This window comes from Oryctolagus cuniculus, chromosome 5, assembly GCF_964237555.1.
Source record: "Oryctolagus cuniculus chromosome 5, mOryCun1.1, whole genome shotgun sequence".
Taxonomy (NCBI): domain Eukaryota; kingdom Metazoa; phylum Chordata; class Mammalia; order Lagomorpha; family Leporidae; genus Oryctolagus; species Oryctolagus cuniculus.
The window spans coordinates 98,695,141-98,707,501 of NC_091436.1; the positions used below are offsets into that span (position 1 = coordinate 98,695,141).

The 12,361-nt window shown below is 38.9% G+C and overlaps 1 protein-coding gene across 1 annotated transcript in view; it reads right to left on the reverse strand.

Annotated features, from left to right (window-relative positions):
* Positions 1-299: 299 nt before the first annotated feature.
* The window catches only part of CD109 (CD109 molecule), a 169,725-nt gene continuing 157,663 nt past the window's right edge, over positions 300-12,361 (reverse strand). Inside the window, exons 31-33 of the mRNA XM_070073883.1 lie at positions 9,015-9,162; positions 6,445-6,547; positions 300-4,608 (exon numbers count right to left, since the gene is read on the reverse strand). Of these exons, the coding sequence (XP_069929984.1) occupies positions 4,433-4,608; positions 6,445-6,547; positions 9,015-9,162 (427 nt within the window). The 3' untranslated portion in view covers positions 300-4,432. The remainder of the gene's footprint in view (positions 4,609-6,444; positions 6,548-9,014; positions 9,163-12,361) is intronic.

Below are 12,361 nucleotides of genomic sequence, written 5' to 3' on the forward strand. Positions count from 1 at the left end.
TATTTCCATTTCATTTCCAGAAGCTGAATGGCTGCTCACCTCACATTAATTAATTTCTTACTTGTATATCACTTACCTCTCTACCAACCCCACCCCAGCACCAAAAGCAAAGAATGAGGAGGAAAGTAAAAGGGGTCGGTGATCAAAAGTCTTAAACCTCATTCATGTCAAGCCCTTATAACACAGTAGTGCCTGCTTACACATGCTTTTAGGTATCCTATTTCTCATAATTAAATAGATTTAGGTAAGGCAGATATGTTATAGACATACTTTAAGCAAAAATAAAAAGAACACAGATATGAAATAGGTGAGAATTTTTATTTTTATCGGTAAATCATTATTTCCTGTTGAATACATTATAGTACACAATTAACAATAACATAACAATCCAATATGAATGAAAACTTTCAAAATCACCCTGATCAATATGTAAAGCTTTAGTTCCTAGAAAATAATGTTTATTTCAACAATACACTTCTCATATGCAAAATAGCTTTTCAAAATAGAGAATTTATGAATGAAATTTTATAAAGTTTCCCATGTACAAAGAGATTGACTTCACCATATCAACTATATCTTACTAAAACTCTGTAACTTAAAAGGTTGAAGGGCCAGAATCAAGCCACAGTCTATTGAAGCTATCAAAGATAAATCTTAAAAATCTGCAAAGGGACTCCTTCTACTGCCAAGTCAATATGCCGGGCAGAAGACTGAATGTTGACTTCATGACAATATGAGATAGGATGATTCTTTAAAATGAAGCAACACACATTTCAATGTCATTCATCCCTATCACAGAGACACATGCATGTCAATGTATTAAACATCCTTTGAAATAAGAAACTCAGAAATCACCCAGGAAATACCTATTTCCTTTCTTACAACAGACATGAAAAGGACAACATGTTTTATGAAATGATATAACATGGCACATGAAAACACAACCTATTGGCTAGAAATAGTCTCAAAACAAGTCTCCTTTCAAGAATACATACTTAATTCAAAAGTTACATGTATTGCTTAGTTTCCTGAAGAAACTAGAATAACAGTTCTCTATTCAAAGTAGTGATCAAAAAAAAAATTGCACCTCAAGTTAATCTCAAAGTAATTTAAGATATTTAATATTAGCATGGATATCATTAGAATAGATGACAGGAAAATTTTAAGTTCTTAAAAGTGCTGGAATTTGAAAACAAATAAAATTGAGAAATACACTCTTGCACCTATCAGAAGTCTCTACTGAGAATATAAAATGTTCTGAAGCTTATTCAAGAGTGAGTCCACTTAATATAGATGTCTCAAATTTACAACATGCAAGAAATGAGCTATCTACCATGACACCTTGATCCATGGTAGCCACTTGGTAGACCCAAAATAATCACTGTCCTTACATTGAGAGTATTTATAACTTTTTAAAATACAAATGAGTTTTAAAGTTCAATAAAACAAATCAGAAAAAGTGAGGTTTATTACAAAGAACTCCAGACTACATGATAACAGTTAATAAAATGTCAAAGACAATCATAGTTCCAATTCTTTTTATGTCAGGGAACAGCCATAAATGTCATGAAATAATTGAATTTATCAGAATAAAGAGAGTTGGCATTGTCAGGCAATTTATAACTATACTCAGCATAAGCAGAAATTAAGGCTAAATATAATTTCTTTTTAAAATATTTTCATACTCAAAAGAATAGGTGAAGTGAGAACCATTTCTACAATTCTGAAAATGTGTCTGTGTAAGATACAATATTATATACATAAGTGACAAACAGGCAGTAGATGCTCATTTGAATTCTTTATGAGTACAATGCACCTCAGATTATAACATACCCAAAATACTAACCCAAATAGACTATTTTTTTAGTATTATGAGAGAACACAATAGAAATACACAATAAAAGGAAGTATATCATTTGACTGGGCCTATTTTAATGAGGTTTAACTGGTTTTTTTAGAATTGTAAGTGAAGTATTAAGATGATAAAACCAAATATAAGGTTGTTCTGACCTAGAATTGCTTTGGCTATTAGTTTTTCCCAAAATTCTGTCTCTAAAACCATGGGCCAGTCAAAATTAGCACTGGCGTATGCTGGAGTCTTAAGAAGCCTCCCAAACAGTGGGGGAGAAGGCAGAATTCAGATCAGTCTGCATCAGTAGATGAAACTGACAGCATTCTAACAGAGCAGATTCAGCATGAGCAAACTTCAAAGTAAGATGAATTTTCTAATATTATTGCTCTTAGCCTATAAAGAAAATAGTTTATCCTACTTACCATGGCTACTGCATGTACTCCTTTTCTCCTCATGCTTATGATTTTTAAATCACTTCTACTCTGAACCTACGGCTTGCAGCAGAGCAAATTCTCTGTGAGAAAGAGGAAGAGGAAGAGGCCAAGACATCCCAAAGGCCCCAGGCAGTGCCAATCAATCCTTCCTCCTCCTCTTTCTCACTTCTAATAAATTTATAATAAAAACAGATGGCTCAAAAGTTGACTTTTAACTTCAAAATCTCAAGCACATCACAAAAAAGGTACTTAAATTCGCTTTTCAAGTGAAGAAATGTGGTCCTAAAAAGATACAACCCTCTTTCCATTTGAGTATTTTCTAATGTGCAACACTAGACATTCAGTGAAGCTTATTTACTGAAGAATATAAGGTCTTGATAGCCAGCATACGGTGTCCTGGGCAGGACAGAGGCAGGGACACATTCTTTGCCAGCACCAACCCCCAATTTCATTGTAAGATGATTTTAACTCTAGGGAGAGCCCAGAGTATAAAGGCCAAAATCACCCATCACAAGGAGGGTCAGCCAGGACAAGTGCGTCTTTCAGAACAGACTGCTTCAAAGGTGTAACAGACATAAACGCTCTTCCTCATTTGTAAACATATAAGAAACTTATGTTTTGATATTTAAGCACTCTCTTCATAGACCTTTCTGAGGATCTATTTTCTACATAGAGGATACAAGCCTTAAACTACCGAATGGTGGTCGTTGCTATCATGGTATCCAAAATATCCATAAGCAATACACTCTAGTAAGATTTCTAAAAATTTACTAAAATAAGAGCATCTTCTTAATTAACTTTAAGAGATATATTTGCATTCTTCACTTTTGATAGACTTACTCTGAGATAACTGAAAAGTGTATAACGCAAGCTCAGTAGAGTCCAATGCAATTCTCTTTCCATGTCTATGTGACAAACACCATGGAGTTCAGGAGTAAAATGAAATCATTTCTTATATTTAGTAAGATTGGTGTTAAGTGAAAGTTTTAAAATATACTTAAACTATGTCAGTACATTTAGAAGGGAAAGGGGAAGAAATGACAGAACGCAGGAAGAGAGGAAAAGGAGAGAGGAAAGAAAGGGATTTTTTTATTTCCAACCAGAAAAACTAAACACTACCACCCTTCGGGACACAGGTTGACCTGGGTGCTCAGAATTTAAGCATCTCCCTAAAGATTCACAGCCAGCCCCAGCTGTCACTGTACAGCTGGCAGAAGGGGGCGGAGCACCAGAGCCTCGTGAGGTTCTGCAGGATTCCCAGCCAACACCCTGAAGCAGCCATGTCAACCCAACTTCCTCCTCAGACCAGGAGGAGGTGGTGTAGGGTATCTCACTGTAACCTTGGCTTCTCCAGTGTCTCCCAGTCCAAGACCCTCTATTCCAAGTCACATAAGGCAAATTTTGCAGTGTTCTTTGGCCCTCTCCTGGGGAACAGAGCCGGGGCTGAGGAGAGCGCATACCCATGCCCCAGGGAGCAGTATCAAGTGCACGTCTCACCTTGACACATGGCCTTGCTCTTTCTTCTTTCCAGAAGGAAAAGGCAGGAGGGCAAAGGCTGGGGTGGGTTTGGGGTAGATAAAGGCCATTTCAGTTGTAAAACAATCTATAATCTACATTCTAAAAAGATAGAAGTAATGTGCAGTTAAGAGAGACCACTGGGAGTGGGTTGGGATGAGGAAGGGACAGGGAGGAGGAGGGAAGGAGAAGGGTCAGAACAAGCTCCCTCTGCTGGTTGCTGTCCCCATCCAGCTCCCAGGGAAACCCATCTTTAACATGGACACAACTGCTGATGTATCTCAATGCTTAGGAACCTGGACTCCTTTCTTTCACAAAACAAGAAGAAGGGCTAACCTAAAAATGACACTTTTATTCTGGAGAAAACAAACACTCTCCCCAAAATCCTGAGAGCTTTCGAGAGTTGTGGGGGAAATAAAGATATAGAGCTGTAGACATTCTGGTCTTCCACACACAGAAATCTACACAGCTATACATACTGGAACCTGTTAGACACCATGCCCCCAAACCCCACGGAAAGAAAGAAAAAAAAATGTTTCTCAAAATAGAGGCAATATGCAATTACGAAAACAAAACAATCACATGTGTCTTCTGGAAATGTCTGTGTTTCGTGGAGTCCTTCAAACACTCATCACAGCCAATACTGCAAAGAGCAGAGAAGCAGGACACAGAAAACGAAGAGGAGCGGAGAGTGATGAAGGCAGGCCGCTGCACCATCCTCACAAGGCCGGCAGCCCTGGACGCCTCTGCAGAGGTCACAGGAGGACAGCTTCGCTTTGGAGTTGTAGCTTCTCACCACCTGTCTCCCTGTGCAAAGACGCAGACATTCAGTTTCCGCGTCTCCCCTGTTCAGAGACGCCGACTTTGCCAAAAGGTAAGAGCTTCTCAATGCACTTTGTGGAGTTTTCCATTCAGATAATTTCTTTTTCTTTACAAGAAAACAACTGAAATGCTCAAGAGAGGCCCAGACTGCAAACCAGATCCAAGAGAGAAACAGTGCGCTCAGCCCAGTCCGTCTCCCACCAGCAAGCAGTTGGCCGGCATTGAAAGAGAACAGACTGCAGCTGCGCCCCTGCAATCACAGGCGCTTGAATCTCTTACTAGAACAGGAAAAAAACGGAAGTGGAGGATTGTTTAACCTACTGGAGAGCTTATTCTAGGACGACATTTCCCATGCATTTTAAAATATCTAAGCATCACGGGTAGTCTGTCTATGCAATGCCTTCCTTCAAACACTGAGCACACAGTATCTAAAATCTATTCAATCTGGGAAAAAATTATAGCATGAGCTAGTATTTCTAAAACTGTATAAAGTACCTACAATACTAGCGTATAGTCGCTACAAAATGTAAAGGGTTTTATCCTTACAATATTTTAAGAATGCATTCTATTTTCAAATTCCTTCATGGTTTTTCCTGGATTGTGCTTTATATCATAAATGTATTTTCAGATTTTAAAAAACAGATTGGTAGGTTTTGATTACCCTGATATTTCTCATGGCTTCATTTTAAAAGAGTTGTTTTCCACAAAAACATGCACATAGATTGAATCTTTTTATTGTTTCTTAAAGGTTTAAAATGTTCTCCAGGTACCTAAGAAATACTAGTTGGAAAATTCTACAACTAGATTTAATAACAAAACTGGACAACTGGGTATACATACTGCCATGGGGTATCCCAGCCCCTCGCCTGTAAAAATGTTACCTCAGTGTTTCTCAAAATCATTCCACAAGAATGGGCTTGTTGACTTGGAAGAGGACAGGAGCTAAACCTTAGTCCTGAACACTCTACCAAGCACTACCAACAATGTCAACAAGTTCACTTCACTGTCACTGTCCATAAGTACTCCACACAGTAAATTGTTCACACACCTCATGCACACCAGCAGTTCTGGGACACTCTGAGTACTTATAAAACTAAAAAATTTAGCCCAGAGGTCACACCCTCTCAAAAAGTCACTCCGTGATAAACACAGATTAGTCCTAATTAACCTGAAAGATCTCCAGATCCAGTCTCTACTTTCACATCTTAAATTCCTATATAATTTCAAAAAGTAAGAAGTTAGCATTAAAATCAAAGAAGTTCAAGTTATTTTCCAGACTATAATTTTCTTGCTACACTAAAAAAAAAAAAAAAAAAAAAAAAAAAAAAAAAAACTGTCAAACTGTGTATGTTTTAACAAAACACCAGACTCTTGGTGAAGAAAACGCTACACCCAGCTGACACTATCACATTGCAGATGCTGCTTGCATCCTGTGCTGAAAGACTCCCACTGTAAAACCAGGTGGAATGGGTGCTTGGGGCAAAAGCAAAACCCTGGAAATGGAACATAACTGAACTTTTCATGTCAATTTTTCTTTGTGCAGTTTTGTAATTGTGGGTTAGAAAACCAAAAATATTATGAGTAAAAATATCTTTTTGTTACCTGTTAAAATTATGCCACCTTTGTATATTATCAACTGTCTTCATTTAAATGGAAAGTTCATCTCCTCCATCCCCACCTCCTCCATTTTCTCCTTCCAATTCCCCCCTCCCAGACGAAACCAATGCCATAGGTGGCTGCTTCAAGTGAATGAGTGAGTCAATGAGTGAATGCCTGGCTGACTTGAAAAGTACTAGGAAAAGAGCTCCAGCACCCACTTACTTGGCTCATAGTAATCCACGATGGACACCAAAGCATCTTGAGTATTTGACACTTTAAAGTTTCTCACAGCAGGAATATCCACACAAAACTGGGTTTCATTTACCTTGAAAAACACAAAAGATCCTCAAGGAGCTGGCACAGCACATGTTCACAACAAAGTAAAGACGTTTCTTATCAAAGCAGACATTTAGAGAGAACTTCCGCGTGCCAGGTTCTACAGTAAGTACTTTCCATGAATTATCTCACTGAACGTGTAAAACAATCTTTACAAGACTGATGTTGTTCGTGGGTCCATTTTCCTGGAAACTGAGCAGAGTTTTCACCCACGCAGCAAGCCCAGGGGTGTGTGCTTCAGGACCACAGTGCCCCACCCAGATCCCTCGGTGCAGGCGGTGCAGCCCAACGCCATTTGTGCTAACGGCTCACCGGAGCCCCCTACCCCTTCACACAGAACCACCTCAGCTCCAGGCCCTGAGGCAGGGTGGTATGCAGGCCACAACCAGTGAATGGCATAAGAGACCAGCCTCCACGTCTGCAAGACAGACAGCTTATGCCAATCTGGCAGATGATACTGGCAAAGAAATCAGAAATTAGTAAATTCCTTCAAACATTCTATTAGCTGCCAATAGCAGTAAATGAAAAGTCGAATTAATTCATCAGAAAGCATTGGACACTCAACAATAGGAGAGGCATAAGACAAGCTCCAAAGCCAAACATTACTAAATAAAAACTTCAAATTTGCTTTTCAAGTTCCAAATCAAGCCTTGGTTTCAAGCAGTATTTAATATATGAAAATTCCTGAACAGCAAAAGAATCTAGAGATTGCATTAGTTTGAACAGGGCTTGAATTACAATGGTTTTTGAAGTATTAAAACAAATGAGAACATTTAGAAACTATTTTTAAAGTAGATATTTAGCAATATATTTCCAATTCATACTTAACAAAACTGGAATAAGAAATAGACATATTCACCCCATGTGACATGAAATCCTAGGAACACTTAGAACTTGATTTCAGTTTAACCTCTTGGTTTCATATAGATGTTAGAAAAAAAGAACTTACTTACACGCCACCAGTTTTCAGGTATAACAGGTAGAGTCTGGAATTCTTCATTTACCTTTCCCTGCCATTTTACATACCTTGGTCTTGGATCAACAGTATTCATACAGCCGTGGGAAGAATATATGAAGGCTATACAATAGTTCTGTGTCAAGAACAAATCCCTGAAAATACTCTCTGACTAAATGTATAAGATGGGAAAATCAATCCTTGTGAGATCTGTTAAAAGCTTCATGAAGCATTTTAAAACATGTAATTAAAGCTTTCATGTTCAGCATTTAAGCAAATGCATCTGGCAATTCCCTGAGTCACTGAGTTCCGAAGTTGAGATCTGGATTGAATTTTTGAAAGTATAATATGGCAATTTTTACAAATTTCATATCTGCCATGAAGTAACAATTTAGTTATCAAGACCTTCATCAGGCTCATCATTAACAGTAATGCTCTCGAACTTCACAGTGAAGTATTTTTAGTAAAGAGCCATATTCAAGGTCATAAAAACTGACATAACAATGACTTAAGACTAACAATACCAGAGTACTTCAAAAAGTACAGAGAAAATAAGAATTAAAAGTTAATTTTACTTTTATACAAAAACTTTGGAAATCTATGCTTATGACCAGTGTTCAAAGAGTTCATGGAAATGTAGACTATGCAAAAACTATGTATAGAGTTCAAATTTTTTTTCATTTTCATGTGTTCTTTGAGCACTCATATTCATGGATTTCAAAATTGTTTGCTACATAAAATCTCATCTTTTTTTTTTTTTTTTTTTTTGATAGGCAGAGTGGACAGTGAGGGAGAGAGAGACAGAGAGAAAGGTCTTCCTTTTCTGTTGGTTCACCCCCCAAATGGCCGCTGCACTGTGCTGATGCAAAGCCAGGAGCTAGGTACTTCCTCCTGGTCTCCCATGGGGTGCAGGGCCCAAGCACTTGGGCCATCCTCCACTGTCCTCCTGGGCCACAGCAGAGAGCTGGACTGGAAGAGGAGCAACCAGGACAGAATCCGGTGCCCCGACCAAGACTAGAACTCGGGGTGCCAGTGCCGCAGGCGGAGGATTAGCCTATTGAGCTGCAGCACCGGCCAAAATCTCATCTTTTAACTTCATTTTTCCATGAGCTTTTGTTAGAGGAATTTATTAATACATTAGATTCTCAAAGTCACAGCAAATGCATGATCATTACTGTAACACAATTCCCATCCATTCTCATGTCAATGTGATATTCATACAAAGAGAACAGATTCCACATAGTTCATAGATATAAATCTACAAATACAATGGTACTTCCCTCCCTCCCTTCCTCTTTCTTTCTTTCTGAGATAACATTTTTAATTTACATTATAGTAAAAGGCTTAATGCTCCACTAAATGAAGAGTTCCATGAGTAAAACTCATGAGGACCGAGAACTTTCTGAAGTATCCTTGTGCTTAAAGTAAGGCAGACCTTTGAACACAATGAATGGTAGCTCCCTCAAAGATATTTTTGTGAGATTTACACTTCACTACTTACAGAGTCTAAATAGAGGCTGAGTTTTCCATGATCATGTTCCACTTTCTTCACTGTCTCACTCAGAGGAACTGCATCTGAAGGCACAGTAAAGCCACTGAGTAGGTTCACTTCCATAAGGGCCATGCCACTCCTATCTGGACCCAAAAACCTAAATCAAATAGGGGAAGATGGAAAAAAAAACTCATTAGGAAAAACCTAATTCTGCTAGCACATGGTCTTCAAAAATAACAAATGTTATTCCGAACACCACTTGCATTCAAATAAAATTCACTACAGAAAATTTTAAAGGTTACCCTTTTTCTACATGTATGATATTCTTCCATATTTCAACCACAGGGGAACATGAGTAACATAACAATGCGTTTATCTGACAGATGGTATGAAATGCCTGCAATGTCACAGGCTCCTAGGTTGTAAAAGGTACAAGCTACATCCTTTCCTAGATAACTCTGTGTTCTAGTGGTGACTCTAACCTGAGTTGCATTTTTCATTTTTTCAAAAGTTGACAGCATCAAGCTCCCCAGCTGGGAGCCAGGACCTGAAAAGGAGGCATCCCTTGGCCACTTAGTGGTAGACCCCAGCCAAGTCCACAGCAACTTTTCTTCATCTGGTTTTAGGAAAAGACCAGAAAGGCAAGGCCTCCCCCTTGTTCTCCCACATACTTGAAGCACTTTGTATGTTTTCTTTGGCCACCATGAAAGATTTACAAGCCCTGGAAAGTTTTTATTACACTGCATCCTTCTCTTAGCATGTTATACACAACGTGAGCTTCAAAGGATCTGGGCACCAACAACATTTTGCCTCTTTGAAAATAAATATTTCTCTAAAATAAATAGGTGACAAGCGTTTTTCATTTGGAGCAGAAAGCTCCCAGCATGGTTATGGAAAGAAGTTTGCCTCCATCATAAAAGTACCATGGCATTGTTAAATTACTTCCTGTTGTCCTTTTAGATGGCAAAAGCAGGAAGGGCCGTTAGAATGCCCGCCAAACATGACTGATTGAAAAGCCATACAGTACTACTAACTGCTGACTTAAGCTGGCTCGCAATCCAAAGCAATTAAAAACACCTGCTGGGTGATGCGTTTAGCCAAAACAGATGCTATTGAAAACTAATAACCAGAGGTGTTTGTATGTGAGCACAAATTGTAAGTGAGAAAAGCAGTCAATGTGCTTAAACACTTAAAAGTACAACACACATTGTACTTTCAGTACATCATCAACAGTGCCTGGTTGACTTGGTTCGACCAGCCAGGGGCAACAGTTTGTTAAATCACAATGACACCCAGAAAACCTTGCTTGAGGGAAGGTCTCAGATCCTGTTGATGGGAATAAAGTGCCTGCAACATCAGGTAATCTTGTTTGCAAAGTGGCACTAAAAACATCGACTTAAATGTTACTTACATTTGATATCAGATACTTCTTAGAAAACTGGCAGCAGCATTAAATTGCTTTCATAAAACCCCTACCTTCACATGAAGACATTTCCTTTCTTTGGGTTCTACCTACCAAGCAAAATCTGTTGCCCAGCTGATTGCTGGTGCTGGAGTAAGATCTGGAATCCGAGGCATTTTTACAAGAGCCCCTATGAGTGAGTGCTCCCCTTGTATCCTGGTTGCACCTTATGTCCCTGACCAGTTCCTTCATTTGACTTCTTCAAGAGATACAAATCTCCCTCTTCAAGCTCCACCAGTCTCTTCTCTATCTTTTCTAAACTAGACTTGTAAACGTGCTTAAGGGATTCTTTTACTAATTTCTAGCCTACCCTACAAACAATAAGTCGCACGAAGGCAAGGTCTACGTCTTTTTGGTTCAGCACTACAGTCCCACACCTGACACAGAGGAGATTCAACCAAGATTTACTAAGTGAATGAACAAATGCAAAAATCAGGAAGAACAGCACCTAAGTTGCAGTTATGTGAGGCTTCACTGAAATGCACATAAAACTGTTTGGTACAGCACCTGGCGAGTAAGCTTGTGACAAATTGTTTACAACAACAATAGTAATTTTATGTTGTTATTCCGAAACAGTGGCCAACTGCAAGCTTAGTAAGAACAGAGGGAGTCCCGCCTTCTCAGCTGAAGAGAAAGGGCCTGCTAGAAATGCTGACATCCCCCTAAGGCTGCTCCAAAATGCACAAGAGGAGGAGGAGTGGGATAGACACATGGGACGTTTTACCCCAAAATCGTGACAAGAAGATCCAAAGATACTACAGATGTTAGGAGGAGACTGAGTTCAGGTAATGGCAAGAAGACCAACTACTTAGAGGAACTCCCAGAGCATCTGTAGAAGAGCATCTGTAGGTCAGGACCACATCTGTGACTTCCAGCCCCCAGATGAGCTAAATTCAACCAGAATGCTGTGGGAGATTTACAACAGCAGAGAGCAGCTCCTCAATGTCAGGGTATCTTCACAGGTCTCCCGACTCAAGACCGACTCGTGCAGATGTAAGGAGCCAGACTAACAAAGCCTCTTGATTCAGTAACTTTCTCAAGGAGTTGTTCTCAGACCTGTGTGTGCTTTAGAATAAACTGAAGAGGTCAGCTTCACAGTCCTGTGTAAAGCAGGTAGGTTTGAGGTCAATCCCCTTATCCTTCCACTTTGATGATGGCCTTGTCTAAATAAGGTCAGAGTTTGTGAACTCAAGAGGCTTCCATAGCCTTGGCAGCTCAGGACAAGAGCCTTGGGTGATTACTGACGTCATAAATAAGAGTGTCAATTGTTAAATCAACAACAGGAGTCACTGTGCACTTGTTCCCCATGTAGGATCTCTGTCCTTAATGTGCTGAACTATAAGAATTAATGGTAAAACTAGTATTCAAACAGTACTTTATATTTTGTGTGTCTGTGTGGGTGCAAACTGCTGAAATCTTAGTATATACTAAGTTGATCTTCTGTATATAAAGATAATTAAAAATGAATCTTAATGAAGAATGGGATGGAAAGGGAGTAGGAGATGGGATGGTTTGCAGGTGGGAGGGTGGTTATGGGGAGAAAAACCACTATAATCCAAAAGTTGTACTTTTGAAATTTATATTTATTAAATAAAAGTTTTCTTTAAAAAAAATCCCCTTATTCTTAAGACTTAACCATGCCCTCAGATGTGTCAGAGACAGACCAATTTAAGAAACACCCTTAATAACTATTTCCAGAAGCTTCAGTATCAGGGCCCAATTATCCAAGATGAGAACCTTCTAAACTGGAATATTTTCTGTGCCTATAAATAAAACTATTCTCTTCATCATCGAATTTGCACACTCATAAAGTTTGGGGTTCAAAGCATAACAACTAAGGTTAAATATGAACCTAGAATAAAACTATTTTAAAAGAAAAATTCCCCCACAGCAA